At 32.0% G+C, this 17,838-nt stretch overlaps 2 protein-coding genes across 2 annotated transcripts; one reads left to right on the top strand and one right to left on the bottom strand.

Annotated features, from left to right (window-relative positions):
* Positions 1-2,652: 2,652 nt before the first annotated feature.
* Positions 2,653-6,509, top strand: LOC120116223 (probable protein phosphatase 2C 5). Its single transcript, XM_039136763.1, has 8 exons — positions 2,653-2,798; positions 3,426-3,678; positions 3,954-4,125; positions 4,220-4,437; positions 4,571-4,678; positions 4,763-4,888; positions 4,973-5,205; positions 5,990-6,509. The coding sequence occupies exons 2-8, from the start codon at positions 3,469-3,471 to the stop codon at positions 6,210-6,212; spliced, it is 1,290 nt and encodes a 429-aa protein (XP_038992694.1). The 5' UTR covers positions 2,653-2,798; positions 3,426-3,468; the 3' UTR covers positions 6,213-6,509.
* A 4,439-nt stretch (positions 6,510-10,948) lies between these two features.
* Positions 10,949-13,292, bottom strand: LOC120116172 (single-stranded DNA-binding protein, mitochondrial). The gene is made up of 6 exons (XM_039136719.1): positions 13,140-13,292; positions 12,682-12,863; positions 12,270-12,478; positions 12,077-12,177; positions 11,863-11,922; positions 10,949-11,038 (listed from the first exon to the last, which is right to left on the bottom strand). The coding sequence occupies exons 1-6, from the start codon at positions 13,210-13,212 to the stop codon at positions 11,022-11,024; spliced, it is 642 nt and encodes a 213-aa protein (XP_038992650.1). The 5' UTR covers positions 13,213-13,292; the 3' UTR covers positions 10,949-11,021.
* Positions 13,293-17,838: the final 4,546 nt, after the last annotated feature.

Below are 17,838 nucleotides of genomic sequence, written 5' to 3' on the forward strand. Positions count from 1 at the left end.
AATTTAATATGTTATAATTGAAATGTATCATTTAACATATTTTAAATTAGTAAATTGTCTTCATTATTCTAATTTTATTGAACTGAAATGTACCATGTCTTATATTTTAAAATATTATAACATCGATCGGATTATAATCTTATTTAACAACTCTATATTAAAATAGACTAATTCAATAAAATAAAGTTTCCCCTAAAATTTTCTTCAAATATATAATGAATATATAATAAAATATAAAATTCTTACTTTAACCGGAATATAAACAAGTCAATGCATAAATTAAAATGCTTACTACGATAAGCCCTCAACTATCATGAAAATTCTAAGTCAATGAAGCTCTTCGTTATTTTTCAATTGTAATATATTAATTTTTTTATTTTTCATTAAAATGATTTAAAATATAAATAAAATACATTCACATATTAATCAGTTATAATATTTTTTTGTGTGTGTATATATATATATATATCATATTATCATTATTCAATTATTCCATGTTGAAATTCTTATTAGGTCATTTTGATTTATTTATTGCCATTAACTATATATATTATGTTGTGATATGTTTGTGATTTGAATGGTGCAGTCTAGTGGTTGGGGCTTTTGCTTCATTTCCTCGCGTCTTGGGTTCAAACAACACTAGTAATAGTTATTGAATTAATTTATTTTCAATTCATTCCATTGGTGACACGTGGCACCATTTGATTGGATGAAAATTATTAAATTAGATAAAAATATTAAAAAAAATATTTAACGGCTGGTGGCTTGATTGACAATATTTAAATAGTTAGGTGTCCCAATTAACAAAATTGAAAAATCAATGGTTAAAGTAAAAAGGGTAAATAGTTAAGTGGTCAATGATATAGTTTACCCTAAAACTATTATTTTATAAATATTATATTTTAATTAAATTACATTTAGATTTTTAACTAATTTACAATTATACATTTAGTACTTTATAATTTAACATTTTATAAATTAATTTAATGGTTCTCATCGTTAACGGTGCTCATCGATAACGGTGCTCATCTATACTATACAAGCATAGTAGAATTTTTCAATTAATTAAATTGATTTTGGTCAAAAATTTGGGTAAGTTCACTAAACACGGTTAAATAACAAATTATATGGTAGATGGGATTTTCACTAACTTAACGTAAAAGGGCAAGATCTTTAAAACTTAAAAACTAAAAGGGTAAACGACCTATTTGGCCACCAAACTATTCCAACATTTTTTTGTCATCTAACTTCTTTTTACGTTACATTTTATTTTTATTTTCATCACTTCTCGTTAGATTTAAACATTGTCTTAAAAGAAATGATGATGTGACATAATACAATAACAATTTTAGTCTCTAAAACTTATACATTGTATCAATTTGATCTTAAGTTGAAATAATTCAGAAAATTTTCAATATTTTAAAATTCTATCAAATTGATCATCATTTTAATTTGAAATAATTTCATAATTCGACATTAGTGATGGGGTTTGTGACATACGATGTTTCGAGTGTTGAACGGCTGGCGAGGAGGGGCGATCCACGGTGAGTTTTCAGAATAAAGGAGGGAGTAACGAGTACCTAGGGTTTCGAAATAAGGAATAAAGTTCGAAAAATGTTTGGGATTCGTTGGGGTTGATAGTCCTCAATAAATAAAGGGATTCATGATTAACAACTTTTCTAGTATTGAATGGTGGGTGATGAGGGGCAATTGGCTAGGGTTTTAAGATAGGGGATAAGGTTTCAAATGATGTTTGAGATTCATTGGTTTTGCGTAAATCCCATCTGCAAAGCAATTTGTGACAAATGTCATTTGTAGTGCTAAATGATCAACGAGAAGAGTCGTCTAGCTAGGGTTTTGGGATAGGGGATAAGGTTTGAAAAGATGTTTGGTATTCGAAGGGGTTGTATAGTCCTTAATCGACAAAGGGGTTTATGACGAATGCCGTTTTTGGTGGTGAACGATCGGTGAAAAGGAGCGACTGACGGTGGGTTTTTGGGAGAAGTGAGTGAGTGACGAGCGGTTAAGGTTTTGAGATAGGGTACAACGTTTCAAAAGAAACAAAATTTCAGGTTTCATAGAATTTACCCTCGAACGTGCTATCTAATCAGATTTAATCCTTAATTTTAAAAGAACTATAACTCTTCATTCGAATTGAATTCACTTAACTTTTGACACATGTCATCATCTTATTAGATGATTAAGTTTATTGAATTATTAGATTATTTCATACCAAAATAGGGACAAATTGATAGAATTTTTAAATATTATTGATTTATTAAATTATTTTGAATTATGACAAATTTGATAGAATATGCAAGTTTTGAGGACTAAAATCGTTATTATACTATGTCAATCACCATTTTCGTTAAGTATACCTAAGGAGGGATGACCAAAATAGAAACGCAACATAATGTGATTTTAAAAAATAGTTAAATGATAATAAATGAAACAAAGTGACTAAATAAATAGTTTATTCAAATTAAAAATATAATATTTAAAAGTAATTTATTAGGGAAGCTGTTTTGTTTTTTTAGAGGTATTTTTCCATGTAAATATTAAGATTTGGGACATAAATGTCATTATCAAAGAGTTTTGTCAAAAAATCAGCACCTGAACCCCGCGTTTCTATCTCTAGATTTCCCTTCCAATCAAATCTCTATGAACTCTCCCATCTCTCTCTCTAGTTTTTGAGCTTTGATTTTCGGAACCAAGAAAAACAAGGGAAGAGTGTTTTGTTTATGCATGCAGATATATGAATAGACGCCCAATGAATGTCCATATCAGCTCGATCTGAGGTTTCTCTTTGCTCATCTTTCAACTGTGAACTCCTTTTTGGGCTTCTTTCACTTTTTGAGGAGTTTTTGGCTGTTCATTTCCCACCTTTATTTCTCTTTTGGATCTTGAACTGAATTCTGGGTTTTTCATCAAACGGTTGAAATGGGCTTGGTTTAGATTTTGTTTAATTTCACTTTTTTCGTAGATTGATGTATTAAGAGTGTTTTTGAGTTCACTTATTTTAAAGTTTTATGCATTGTCTTTGTTTGATTCATTTCTTTCTTTATCGTTGTCATTGCTTTCTGGGGATAAGTGTAAAGTTCAATAAACGTGAATTTATGTGGAGAAAATTTCAGATCAGTTTATGGGGTTGTGTGCGTGTGTGTGTGTTTGCAGTAAGCTTTAGGAAATGTTAAATCTTGAGACTATCCTATATTCATCCCTTTTTGCAGTTTAATCCATCTGGCTTTGTCTGCCATTTTGAATGATGTATAGAAATGAGGAAACTGTGGGCATCTTTTGATCAATTTGATTCACTTTTTGGCTTTATGATTGAAAAAATTGTGTTTTAAAGGATACTAATGAGGTATATAGATTGTAAGATTGTTAATGTTTTATGACTTGTATAGTTTCAATTGGATTGCTAGGTATTCATCATTGTCTTCTAGAAATGTTGATACCTATTCTAACATGAGCCGGACTGAAGTATTGAGGATGAAGCCACCTCTTGTTCCACTTGCAACCTTAATCGGCCGTGAACTGAGGAACGAGAATGTTGAGAAGCCTTTTGTGAAGTTCGGGCAGGCTGCTTTGGCCAAAAAAGGAGAAGATTACTTTCTGGTTAAACCTGATTGTCAGAGGGTTCCTGGGAATCCGGAAACGCCTTTTTCAGTATTTGCGGTACTCTCTCCCTTCCTCTTTCAAACATGAAGTCTTGTTTGGTTTTGAAGAAATGATGAACAAACACAGGAGAAATTGAATTGTATTGTGGGAAGAAAGAGATTCCGAGTTGAACTTTGGTCAATGCATGATATTGTTTGATTTGTACACATAAAAATGAGAACCAGTCTCTTGTGATTTTTCTTCTTTCCTCCGTTACCGATCAAGTTGATAAATGTAAATTTGACAATACTTTTGATCCTTCTGAAGATTCCTAAGATTGGTTATGTTGGCAGATCTTTGATGGTCATAATGGTATATCAGCTGCCATTTTTGCAAAGGAGAATTTATTGGGTAACGTCTTGGGTGCAATACCACAAGGTGTCAGTAGGGAGGAGTGGCTTCGAGCCCTTCCTCGGGCTTTGGTTGCAGGTTTTGTGAAAACAGACATTGAATTTCAGCAGAGAGGTACTTATTCAATTTGGGTCATCACATTCGTTTTCAGGCGGTCAAATTCTGCTGCGAGCTTACTTATCTGTCTTCTTATTTATGTTGATGACAGGGGAAACTTCTGGGACGACGGTTACATTTGTTGTGATTGATGGATGGACTATCACTGTTGCATCCGTTGGTGATTCTCGATGTATATTAGACACCCAAGGGGGCATTGTTTTTCTCCTGACTGTTGATCACAGGCTAGAAGAGAATGCAGAAGAAAGGGAGCGTGTCACTGCCAGTGGTGGTGAAGTAGGAAGGCTTAATGTTTTCGGGGGTAATGAGGTATTTTACTTTACAACATGAGAAGTTTCTATCCATCTTTTTTTAGTGGTAGGAATTAGAAGTCATGGAATGGGTTGTTTATGATGGTTATGAATGTGTATACCTCCTATTCTTTATGGTTTGAATCTGTTAGGTTGGTCCACTTCGTTGCTGGCCTGGTGGATTATGCCTCTCTAGGTCAATTGGTGACACGGATGTAGGAGAGTTTATCGTCCCGATACCACATGTTAAGCAAGTGAAGGTTACATCTTCATTCTCATGGCTAATGCATTTAATAGTTTTCTTCTAAACAATCAAACCTGACTTTTTTTCTGGTTTAACTTAGCTGTCAAACGCTGGAGGTCGACTTATTATTGCTTCAGATGGTATTTGGGATGCTTTGTCTTCGGAAATGGCTGCCAAGTCTTGTCGAGGTTTACCAGCAGACCTTGCAGCAAAGATGGTTGTGAAGGTAATAACCTGACTGGTGTTTCTTACTTGTATTATCCACTCAATTTGCTTTGCTATTTAATCGTGGTTATAACACGTCTTTTAGGAAGCTTTGAGGTCAAGGGGCCTGAAAGATGATACAACCTGCCTGGTTGTTGATATTATCCAATCTGACCAACCGGTCCTACCTTCAACTCCAAGAAAGAAGCAGAATATGCTCAGTTCTATTCTTTTCAGGAAGAGATCTCTAAATTTTACGAACAAGACTACTAATAAACTTTCTGCCATTGGAGTTGTTGAGGAGCTGTTTGAAGAGGGTTCTGCCATGCTTGCTGAAAGGTTCGTTCGTTAGAATTTTCCTCTGCTCTTTTAAGTTCTAATTGTTTTTATTTTTTAATTTCCTTGTTGCTTTATAATATTCATGTTTGGTGTAAATGCGTGTGGAAAAGATTATGGATCATTTATTTGCGTTCAACAACAGGGATTGAAATTGGTTTGTGATCACCTTTTTTGTTGTATTGCGTTTATTGCAATCACTGCTATAACGATGCTATTGCGGTCATTGCAGGCATTGAGGTCGAGAAATTTTTTCCTAATTCATACAACTTATTGTAAAACATAACTATTATAATTACAAGTATAAAAACCATTTTTAATAATATTTTTAAAAAAAAATGTGACGCAGGTAATTGTGGTCCGCTATTGCCACTAAAGCATTTTTTCATTGTCGCTATGCACCACTACTGGTTCCATATTTGTTCCACACCATTATTTGATGGTTTTGTGGCTGCAGTGGGTGCCGTTACAGTGAAATTAATGGCTGCGACACTGCTATTGGACCGCTATTTGAATCCCTGGCCTACAATCTGACATGCTACTAGCAACAATTTTGACTAGTTTCTCCTAGTTTCCTATCAAATTTACCCCGAAATGCCGGTTTCTTTGACAAAAGTACTGCTGTAATTACTTGGAAAACGGATCTTCAATTAAGTTGTTTGAATGGATATCTCATTGCAGGGAAAGCATAATGAAGGTTTTTAAAATAGTTCAGTCTCTCTTTTTATTAGAAAAAATATAAAAGAGCACGCCCTAATTCAAAAGAATCTTATGATAAATTTTGCAGGTTGGGTAAGGATTTCCCCATGAATGCTGCAGACTCCGGAATCTTCAGATGTGCAGTCTGTCAATTTGATCAACCTCCGTCCGAGGGTTTAACTCTGAACTCTGTGCCTTTTTTCTCACCTGGTTCAAAGCCATGGGAAGAACCCTATCTCTGCACCAACTGTCGAAAAAAGAAAGATGCCATGGAAGGAAAAAGGCCAAGCATACCCACAGTGATCGCATAACATCCTGTCCGGTAACAAAGTAAATACCATGTATGTTTTTTTTCCTAGCACATTGAGCTTGCTTGGTTTCTCATTACCTGTTGATTACAATAGATGTGCGTAAGAATCAAGGTAGAAATAGAGTTAGGTGTTCTTTTGCCATTATTGTCTGCGAGTTTACGTTGGTTGTTTTACCGACCAACTCCGGACAAAGATTTATGCTATCTGATAGATATTTGTGAGTTTACATTGCCTGTTTTGTTGACCAATTCCGAACAAAGATGCTATCGGAGAGATATTTGTGATAGAATTGATTGCTAACCGCATAAATTTTGCAAGTAAAAGTGAAGACTGAGCAGTGTATATATCTATTTTCAACTTCCTTTCTGCTTGAGTTTACATTGCCTGTTTTGCCGACCAATAGTCGCTCTTTCGCGTCCATGTTCTTTTTTTATGAGAGGGAGAATGATGCCATCAAGAAGCAGGCCTTAAAAAAGCTGTTAGAGAGCTTCATATGCCTAAAATGTTGAGATCTCTTTCACAATAAGGTTTTAGGGAAAGAATCAACAGAATCATGGTAAAACAATTTAGGGGTCAAATTAAAATTTCTAAAAATTGTAAGTCTAATAATTTTTTTAAAAAATCTTGAGGGACTAAGAGAGTTTTCAAAAAATTGGAGGCCTAATAAAAGTAGTTAATATCGTATCACTATCAATCGTAGAATTTACAACTAATAGAAAATATTTTTAAGTGGAGTAACTTTTTAAGTAGTACAACTGAAAATATTATTAAGTTTATAATTTTTTTAAACATTTTCGATGGGTAACAGAATGTGTTTTGGTACTGAATGTAAATCTAAAATATTATTCATGCAAACCTTAAATGTTATCTAAATTTTTAAATTGATTTCAACTTAATACTGAAAGTATTTTAGATTATAACCTGAAATCATACTAAACATACATCTTACATTGGTGTTGATAACGTTTCAGGTTTCAACTAAAATTTTTGCATGAGTTTTTATCTTCCAAGATTAAATATTTCACGATAAGTATCAGAACTTTGACTCTGAATTTAGATACTTACCAAACAAACTTAAAATGTTATATATGTTGCTAATACTTTAGGTTGAAAAATTATAAATATCGAATCTCAGAGAATAAGTTTCTATACTTACCAATCGAACCTAAAATGTTACAAATATATATAACATTTTAGGTTTGCTTAGTAAGTTTTGAAACTTAGAGCAAAAGTATCGAAACCTAAAATGTTACTAATATATAGAATATTTAGGTATTTAAACTTTTTGACGATCAATGTAGGTGTCTAACGTTACAAATACTACCAGTTTAAGTGTCTAATCCATCACGTCTGTTAAAAAAATCGTTATATGACATGTTTCACACACACACATATATATATATATATATATTTTAAAATTATTTATAAAATCGTAAAATTATTATTTGGAGAAAAATCCAATTCTTTTAAAATGTAAAGATACCAAATTCTTAAAATTTCTTATTCTACTCCTTTTTATTTCAGTTGCGAACATCTCAGATCATCTATCCATCGTCGAGCGCTTATTCATTCGTCTCGATCGTCTATTATCCAATCATCACCCTTGTTATTAAGAAACAAGAAAGAAAGCACATGCATGTGCAACAATGATCGGCCGATGATGCCAACAACAGTTATAAGAGGGCAGGAAGGAATGACAATGTAATACCTCAAACATCGGATCAGTTACTATAGTGAAAAGAATTAAAAATTGGTGGGTTATTTTAAATAAATTGAAAAGTACAATGATTGAATTAAGAAATTATGTTTAAGACTTATTATTAAGAATGAAATAATGGAGGGGCATCATGATCCTTTAGAAGGAAATGAATTTAATATTCATTCTTTAGTGATATTTATTAAGGGTTGTAATGAAAAAGGGATAAGTCTGACTGTGGTTCTCTACTCTCTTCTTCTTCTCGTTCTCGTACTCCCTCTAGCAAAGGTAAGATTTCTTCAAGTTGGTTTTTCTTTTCGTTTTGGGATTGGTTTTAAAGCCTTAAGTGATATAGAAGCTTAAGAAAAGCTTAAGAATGAATAAAACTAAGAGATTATTGACTTATTAGTGGTTTAATAAAATGAGTTTTTAAATGATTCGATGAAATATGGTCAGTTATTGGAGTTTAAAAGCATTTTTAACTTGTCAAAGATGTAAATAAGAAATTTGGAGCCTTAGAAGTGATTGAAAACATGTTTGAAAATTTGGGGTGATTAGTTTTGAGATTTTGGATGTTATAAGGAGATTTATGGATGTAAGTTAGTATGAATAAGTGATAATGAGTTTAATGGTATGATTGGAGATAAGAGTAAGAGATTTAGATGAAATTTGAGTAAAAATCGAAGTGAAATAAGTAAAATCTGGGTAAGGGTATTGGTACTGGAAGAACAATACCGTTACTATAAGGTTAAATTGAAGGATTCGGATGAACAATATCGATAACGATTTAAAGAAGTACCGATACTAAGGTGTAGGTATCGATACCGTAATCAAAAATAAAATTCCATAATGCTATAATGGTATCGATACCGAAGTGGGTATCGGTACCATATAAGGGAAATATCAATACTATAGGAGGGGGTACCGATACTATTCAGTCTGAAATTTTAAATTATGATGAATTTTTAATAGAATTCGAAAATAATAGTACGTTTGAGTATTATTATTTTGTATAAATGTTAGAAAATATACTAACATTTGTATTGTATGTGTGATTATGGATGTTTGTGTATATCGTAATCAAGCTCCTGAGTCAAGCAAACAGAAATGCAAGGATAAAGTAGTAAATTTTACAGTATTTTGATATATTTTTAATAATGTTTATGGAAATGATTTTACGAATAATTTTAGAGTATGAACTGCTCTGAAATGAATGGATGAACTTTTATATTGTTTTAACAGTTATCGATGTTTCAAAAATAAATGTTTAAATTGCGAATTTAACTTAAAGGCCCATTGTATGTGCATTGAGGTTCATAGATACATTTCGACATAGTTTGTGTATGATGACTATCGATCGATTTTATTTAATGCATAAGTTGCATTTTCGTATGATGATTATCGATCGCTTTTGTTTAATGCATATGTTGCATTTTCGCATCAGTACTATATATACTTTTGGTACTATGTGTGCACTCATGATATTCATAATGAGTTTATGAATGATCATTTCAGCATTATGTGTGCATTCATGGAATTCATGATGAGTTTGTAAATTATCATTTTGGCACTTAGGTGCAACTCATGTACATTGCATTCTCATTCAACATACATTGGGCAAATAAAAAGGATAATTTGAAAAATTTTTGATTGATAGGTATGTTGGGCATACGAAATATAGTTTTACTGGTTATGTGCAAGAAACTTGGTTTACTAGGGCAGTTTTAAGTATTATTATGATTTGTACGATTTAATTCGTATTTTGATAGTTTATGATATGCTTATATATTGGTTACACTTCATTTATATTATTATGTCTCACTAAGTGAAAACTTGGAGTGTGTTGGTTCCACGCATAGGTATTAGTACGAGCAGAGTAAGGATTGCAACTGATATTATAGATGTTTTATTATTATTATTACATTAAAATGTTTTATTTATAGAAACAAAATTTTATTGGTTTACAAATACGGAAATGTTTTAAGGGTCATGTGACACCTGTGACTTGTATATAGAAACGTATATGAGAAATGGGTGTTACAGATACATCGAGGGTTTTTATTTTATTTTTTTTAAAAATAAAAATTTCAGAAAAATATAACATTGACATATGGCATTTAAACAAATTTCTTAACGGTCGTTCCGAGATAAGCACCTAAAAGTATAACGAATAAAATACTAGAGACATGCTTTGAATGAAAAATTCTTTAGATACCTAAAACTAACATGATATAATTTGAACACTTATTTTTATATTAAACTCATTTAAAATGATAATTCTAAACACCTATATTGATAAAAAAAAAAAAGTACCTAATTTAGAAAAAAAATCTATAATAAACCTTTAAATACAATACGGAAATTTCTAATAGACTTCAACGGATATTATCTATTGGTATCAATTTCGCAACTTACACAAACCAAACCTGCAAAGTAACATCCACTTCAAACTCTTTGGGTCTCATGAATAACACAAAAGCTGTCTTAGGTTAAAAGTGATGAGATTTGTGACTTCGTCGCAAGACCATGACATGGGTAAATTCTACAATACAACCTAATAATTTAATAATAAATTAAGGCTAAAAACGACAAAAATAAATGCGATTGAATATGTTATAAAAAATACAATATTTTAAGTTTAACATTTTTCATTACCAATCGAAAATATTATCTTTCTTGTAATATTTTAAATTCAATTGAAAATGTTACAAAGAAAATATCATTTAAGTTACGTGCTAAAAAGTTATGCTTTTTGATAATATTTTTTTTCTATCGCACCGATTTTTACCGTTTCTTAAATTAAGCTGCTTTTTTTTTTAGACTTTCGCCCATGATATTGCAACATTGAACAATACTGGAAAGAAGATGCCAAATAGGTTAAAATTACATTCTCAATTCCTCCAATGATAGGAAGAAACAAGAGAAGGCAAGAATACCAAAGTTGATCCAAAGTCATATGGTTTAAAACAAAATGAACTAAGAATTACTTTCATCTTGCCTCGATCACCAGAAAGCATAAGAAAGTTGAATATTTCTTTTTATATAAAGTTAGAAGTTTCCGCTGCTCCCATTTTCGGTGAAACGTTTCTCACTATGTGCCCTTATAGGTCAGACTACACCAATCCCTCACCTGCCAAAATCAGTCAAGTGCATCAATCAGAAGATCAAATATGTAGAAGGTACAAGCTAGCTGAGCAGGGCTGTAAATGAACAAAGAGATACCTGAACTACTCATAAACCATTAGTATATTGTTCGCTTATCAATCCTTTTTTTTTATTAGTCTAAGGTGATTATAAGGTAACATCTGTTTGAAAAACTCTCAACCATTTGACAATGAACGCTCAAACATCCTTGCAGACATCGTGCTTGAACTTGGAACCTCTAAGGATAACAATCATCTCTTAACCATTGTTCATTTATAAATCTAAATAAATAAGATTATTTTACATCTAAAATATAAGAAATATGTTTATTTATGGTTTGTTTATTATTCATAACCTAACTTCTAATTGTTCGCAAACATGTTCAATTATATATTTACAAACGTATTCATGAACATGTTCTTATAATATTGGCAAACATATTTTTTTAGTTCACAAACATGTTCGCATAGATTAAAGAAACGAACACACATAATTTTAAATAAATAAACAAAAACGCAGTTTTGAAATTTTTAACGAACATAAACTGAACACAAAATTAAAAATAAACAAATGAACATGGGCTATGTTTGTTCGTTCAAGCTCGACTCATTTACAACTCTAGCCCATATGGTGATTTATTATCATTATGTCCTTTACTAGTAGTTTCAATAACTTTAGGATCAACATGCCACTTTCAGCAAGGGTGATTTATTTATTCCATCTTTACAGAAATTATCGATCAAAATTTGAAAGGAAGGGAAGGTAAGCAATCAGTCATAATTCAAAGGAAAAATTACAAAGAAAACTTACTCAGGTCATCAAAGGATATATTGTTAACACCTGGACCAGGCTTTATAAGGCGAATTCTTCCTACAGGGAGAAATTATAAGGTAAAAATGTCACAACAACGACAATGCCACCAAAATTGATAAACTCGTTAAGATAAAAAAACCAAAAAGCATGCGTCCTAAAACAATAAAATGCGTGTCAAGGGAGATAAATAATGGCATAAAAAGCCACATACCATCACGGCGGATACATATTTCTGGTACATATTTAACTTCACCATTTATGCTGTCATTGTAAACTCTGGTCTCAATATCACCCTCAACAAAGACTTGAGAGCTGCATCAAAAATACATTCCTCCCGCGCATAAGCATGGTGCCATTTTCTTAGATAATCCGAATTTAGATTGTATCAAGTATGAATACGTTACTTTTTAGTGATTTGTTGAACTGCATATGCCCCAAGTGTATCATTATGCACAGCAATTCGATGCCATTGGGCAGGTTTTGGTGTGTTTTGGTCCCGTATGATTCTCTGGTCATACATACCACCTGTTCCAACTGTAAATATAGTCACAGTTCTTCCATTTCTCAATATCTTCTGCACGGGGGCTTGCCCAACTTTCCCACATATAATTGCCTGTAAGAATACAAAATACTTGTTTAAATCCCCATTCAAAGGTAACAGAAAAGACAAACGGGGAAACATGTGCACATACCACCTTTACTGATTAAAGGAAATAATCATATCTAGAATCCAAGTTTTGCAGTAACAAATGTTGCTATATATTCATTCGCCACGAAGTTCTCACTGATTAAAAAACTACCAAGAGGCTATTATACCTTGTGTACACCACGAAAATCCCAACCCTTTCCAGGACTGACACCTTGGGGCCGTGGCTCACGCCTGTCTGGCTTGAAACTCAAAGCATCATCAGCCTCTTTGGTTACCCAGTCATCATCTTCAGAATCATCAACCGAACCTGTTGAATACCACATCTTGGAGGTACGTCGCACACCCTCGACTACAACATTTTCATTAACAAAGTTACCAATGACATTCCATAAAAATTCTGTCATACACATCAACTGTTTGGTAAAATTGCTGAAAGAACCAACATTGATCAGCATAGTTAGTTTACATCATTACAAAGAAAGCTAAATCTTTTTTTCTGGGTAATGCCAGCCCTAAAAGTTTAAAGAACAAAATGAAAACAGCGCCTACATCAAAACGTTTAATTTCATAGTCATAACCATAAACGTAAAAAGAGAGAGAGGGAGAGAGAGAGAGAGAGAGAGACCTAGAGAAGAGGTGGGTGTTGTAGAAACAGATACTCTAAGGAGCTTTGCACATCTGATGGCAAGTGAAGTCATACTGTATTCCTGTGAGTTGATCGAAACTCAGAAAAACCCGAAGGGATGAAGAAGAAAGCAAGAGAATTGAAACAAAAAATGAAAGGAGGGAGGAAGGAGGAGGGTTTTAGGTTTTGGATATGTAGAATGGGCCAGTTGTAGAGCTTTCTCACATATACAAATAAATGTTTAAATTCATCGCTTGTTGCTCTTGGGCTGTAAATAGGGCCTCAAATACATATTTATTGAATTCTTCATTTTTTTACTAAATGTTTTTCACTTTTCATTATTGTTTTGGTTAAACTACTTATTTGGTCATCTATCTATTATTTAGTTTCTGTTTGATCACCCGACTATTATTTTTTCAAAATCATATCTTACGTTACTTTTTTTTTTGTTCTGTTTTGATCACTTGTCATTTAAAAGTTAATGGTAATGTTAATGTGTCATCATAAGGTGATGTCACATTAGCATTGAAAAATAAAAAATGTCACGCCAACATAACCATTAATATTTTAATGATACATGACTAAAACAGAATAAAAAACATAACGTTAGTATTTTGAAAAAATATATAACGTTAGTATTTTGAAAAAAAATAATTGTACAACTAAATCAGAAACTAAGTAATAGATATGTGACCAAATAGGCAGTGTACCATATGTTTTCATTTAAACTTTAGATCTAATGATATATTTTAACCATTAAACTTTTTTTTACCTCTTATGACTCTAAAATTTTAGTTTATGATATAATGTTAAAATATATTATAATGTTTCATTGAATAATTATCTTGATCTATGTTCTTTTACTGAAATAATTTAGCATTTAACATTATATTTTTTTTATTAAAGTGGCCCTTATATAGAAGAAAATTATTATTTTTAGAAGAAAATTATTATTTTTTAATAGTCTGGGGTAATTACAAATAGTATTTGTTCACAGTTTCTCATTCCTAATTTGTAAAATAAGGATTTCGATCAAATCACACATCACAGTATACTAGAGTCCTTATATAGTTGCTCGAATCGAGGATCTCTAGGGATGGAACACTCCTCCCTTTAACCACTGAGGCCACTAAATAGATTCATAGATAAATATTATTAGTTGAATAACAATCAACATATAGAACTGACATGACAAATCTACATGACATTGGATGCTAACGCAACACAATAACACTACAATAAAAGTATTTTATTATACGTGAATAAAAAGTATATTTTAAATTTATTTTATATAATTAATTTTATTAAACAATTTCAATTGAATAAACTAAAAATTATCTTTGAAGTAAATAAAACTCAGGTTAATGAGATCAATGTCTTTGACGTAAATGAACTTTGTTCATTTAATATATATATATATATAACATATTATCAACCAAACTGCCGAATCTAAATCTCTTTCCCTTACCTGGTTTTCAAATCATTTATGGGAATCGGCAACATAAGATGTAAAGAGTTGGAATGCTTCTTCTTCTTTTTTAATAATAAGGAAGCCATGCAAAGTTAGGCTGAGACTACAGGCAGTGAGGAAGCTCCTCTTACATCAGTGGATAAGAGAGGATCTAATTAAAACAGGTGGGGGCGTTGCATAAAGCTCCATTTGGGTCACAGTGGGCGGAGCCATTTTTGCTAGTTTGTCGGCTAAAGCATTCGCAGAACGAGGAATCCAGCGGAGGCGAGTGCTCCATCATGTTTACGCAAGGCAGTGATGGAACGAACAAGGGAGACTGGGCTGTTCTGTGCCATATTATCTTCGAGCAGCTTGACTGCTTGCTAGCAATTAGTTTGAATTTCCAGGCTCTCAACACCAAGACTCCGAGCTAGGAGGAGGCCTTCATAAATGCCCCAGAGCTCAGCCTGTAGAATTGAGTTGTGACCGACATTTTTGTTGAAACCATAGATCCAAGAGCCTTCATCATTCCTGATAACTCCTCCCGAGGATCCGAGACCAGTCGATGAGTGAACGCCACCATCCGAGTTGAGGCACATCCAACCTGAAGCAGGTTTTTTCCAAATAGCGTTGACCACAGCCGTTTTGTAAGTGGACGATGGGGGTAAAATTGCAAGGCCGTGATACTTCGCCCATTGATCAGCACATTGAAGAACACCGGGTAAAGGCAGAGAGGCACCTTTGAACTACATATCATTTCTTCGTTTCCAAATTTGCCAGGTTAGAGAGGCAGAAAACATAGACCAAGTTGTTCCATTCCTCGGCAACAATTCCTTAATATTTTATTTTCAATTCCTTAATATTTTATTAGAAAAAAATAATATCTCTAATGTTTAATTAAATATTCACTTTAGTCTCTATATTTTTTAACACTTTGAATCCCAACGTTTTATTTTAAAAATAAATGATCTTTGATTGTACGAAGATCGTTAGTTAACTACCAACAATTGATTTTCAATGATATGATAAGATATGTGTCTAAAATGATGATGTGACATGTTCTACACTATCACTTTGGACACACAACACATGTCACTTAGTCACTCATGTACACATGACATGTTAATACTTTGGACACATAGGGCTTGCTATGTTAGTGAAGAAAATTGACTGTTAGTTAATTAATAATTTCTTGTTCAACCAGGGTCATTTTAACATAAAAAGAAAAGTTGGGGCCAAAGTGTTCCACAAAAGAATAAAATTCAAAGCGAATATTTAATCAAATATTAGTAAATTTTTTGTCATTATACTTTTTTTTATTTCACCCTTTAATGTTTTCATTGATTTTATTCATAATATCATTTCTTCATTTCATGAGAGCAATTTGGAGTAGTTTTCTAATTGTGTCGATGCAAGTGTTAACAACATTGGAGGATATGGCTGTGAGTTAGAGTGAGTAGGAAAGATATAACAGAGGACTAGAGTGACTGCAGAGGATATGAGACAAAGGACTTGAATGGTTGCAGAGAATATGGCGAACGTGTTAGAGAAATTGTGAACGAAACCCCCAAGGATATAACAAATAACTTTTAAAAGGAACAAACTGTATTTAATGGTGAAAATTCATTTATTGTACTGCAAAAGGATTGATTATAATGAATCCTATTTTTATATATAACTTTACAGCCAATCTAACCGCTTCTCTATCTACTGCTAACTAACGTAACAAATCAACTAATTAATCACTCTCTCTCAAGTTGAGGGGTGATATACAGCTTTTACCCTCAATTTGTGCTGATTACCTCCGACGGTGACTGATGATCGGTCGGTGAAGCTCCCATGGTTCTCTGCACAGCACTAGTGGGAGAAAGCATTAGACTGGAGAAGAAGCCTTCAAGTGAGAAATGAGGAAAATTATTGGGGGGGGGGGGAATACAGAAGAAAGGGTTTTAGTATATTCCACCCAAAACTATGTCGATTTTGGGATAGTTGGGAGAGGGAAAGTAAGAAAATGGAAATAGCAATCCTCCAAGTATCACAAGATTTTGTCCTTGTCGACTAATTTCAATACAGTTTTAATTATGGCTTAACAGTTTCAGATATTTTGATTTAGTCCTTAATTTGGTTTAAATATTCATAATAAAAATAACATTTATTATTTTAAATTATCCAATTAAAAATCGAGCATAATCGTATATAAATTACTTTTGACTTGTAAAATCGATTATACACATTTACGTAAACCAAACAAATCACCTTGATTTCATAACTCAGTATCACCAAAATAAATACAAGGCATCCACTCGATATAAAATACTTCACACACACACATATATATATATATATATATATATATATATATCAATAAATTCATTTTAATAACAAATCGAGTACACAGATACTTGTAATAATAATCCTCGTTAAAACTTGACTTGATATTTGATATTATTTTCGAAATATCCACGCGGTATTAAAAATTATTATAATATTCTTAATATAAAATAATTTGTATAATTATTCGATACCATATTTGAGAAGTTGGATTTCATAGAAAATGAATTAAATACTTTTAAATTTCAAAAAGCATATCAAATAAAATAAAATAAAAATCATATTCGATTGATCGAATTTGTATTTTAAAAGTTAGGGATGTTACATATTTTTTTCATGGGATGTTTGGGTATAAATCTCAAGTGATTGTGTCTCAAGGTTTGGGTAAAAATCATATGGGAGTTATAAGATTAAATATTGTCTTCAAAGGTTCGAATTTAAATATGCGAATTTGAATAGAAAAAAATCTTTAACAACGAAAAGCTGAGATAATAGATATAAACCTTGTTAATAAAATCAAAATACTCTAATTCAATTATACTCATTTTTTCTATTAGTCATCATAAAACCTTTTTAAAATCAATTCACTCGCCTTAATAGTATCAATTGAACTAACAATTACATATCTTAAGTTGTAATCTACACAAATTTCATTTGGAAAAAGAGATTCAATTTTATCATTATCAAATCGATCTCACTCAGTTCAAACAACCCACGGTATCCAACCTTTTAATACTTGATTTACCAACTCTTTTTTAAAATATATTCATAATGCTTTTAAAATTAAATTACCTTACCATTTACATATGTTCACCTCAAGTTTGTTCAAACTCATAATAATATATGACCCGAATTTTGAATATTTAAGCAATAAATTTGGGATTGAACTCTTGATTTCAACCCTATTCACTGTCCTTA

This window comes from Hibiscus syriacus, unplaced genomic scaffold, assembly GCF_006381635.1.
Source record: "Hibiscus syriacus cultivar Baekdansim isolate YM2019G1 unplaced genomic scaffold, ASM638163v2 tig00110287_pilon, whole genome shotgun sequence".
Classification (NCBI taxonomy): domain Eukaryota; kingdom Viridiplantae; phylum Streptophyta; class Magnoliopsida; order Malvales; family Malvaceae; genus Hibiscus; species Hibiscus syriacus.

Bases quoted from the DNA above. Each gene is read 5' to 3' on its own strand.
- LOC120116172 (XM_039136719.1), bottom strand. From the start codon at position 13,212: ATGACTTCACTTGCCATCAGATGTGCAAAGCTCCTTAGAGTATCTGTT. The intron at 12,864-13,139 runs GTCTCTCTCTCT...AAAATGTTGTAG, and splicing joins AACACCCACCTCTTCTCTAG to TCGAGGGTGTGCGACGTACC. The intron at 11,923-12,076 runs GTATGTGGCTTT...TTCTCCCTGTAG, and splicing joins AATATGTATCCGCCGTGATG to GAAGAATTCGCCTTATAAAG.
- LOC120116223 (XM_039136763.1), top strand. From the start codon at position 3,469: ATGAGCCGGACTGAAGTATTGAGGATGAAGCCACCTCTTGTTCCACTT. The intron at 3,679-3,953 runs GTACTCTCTCCC...TTATGTTGGCAG, and splicing joins CGCCTTTTTCAGTATTTGCG to ATCTTTGATGGTCATAATGG. The intron at 4,438-4,570 runs GTATTTTACTTT...TGAATCTGTTAG, and splicing joins ATGTTTTCGGGGGTAATGAG to GTTGGTCCACTTCGTTGCTG.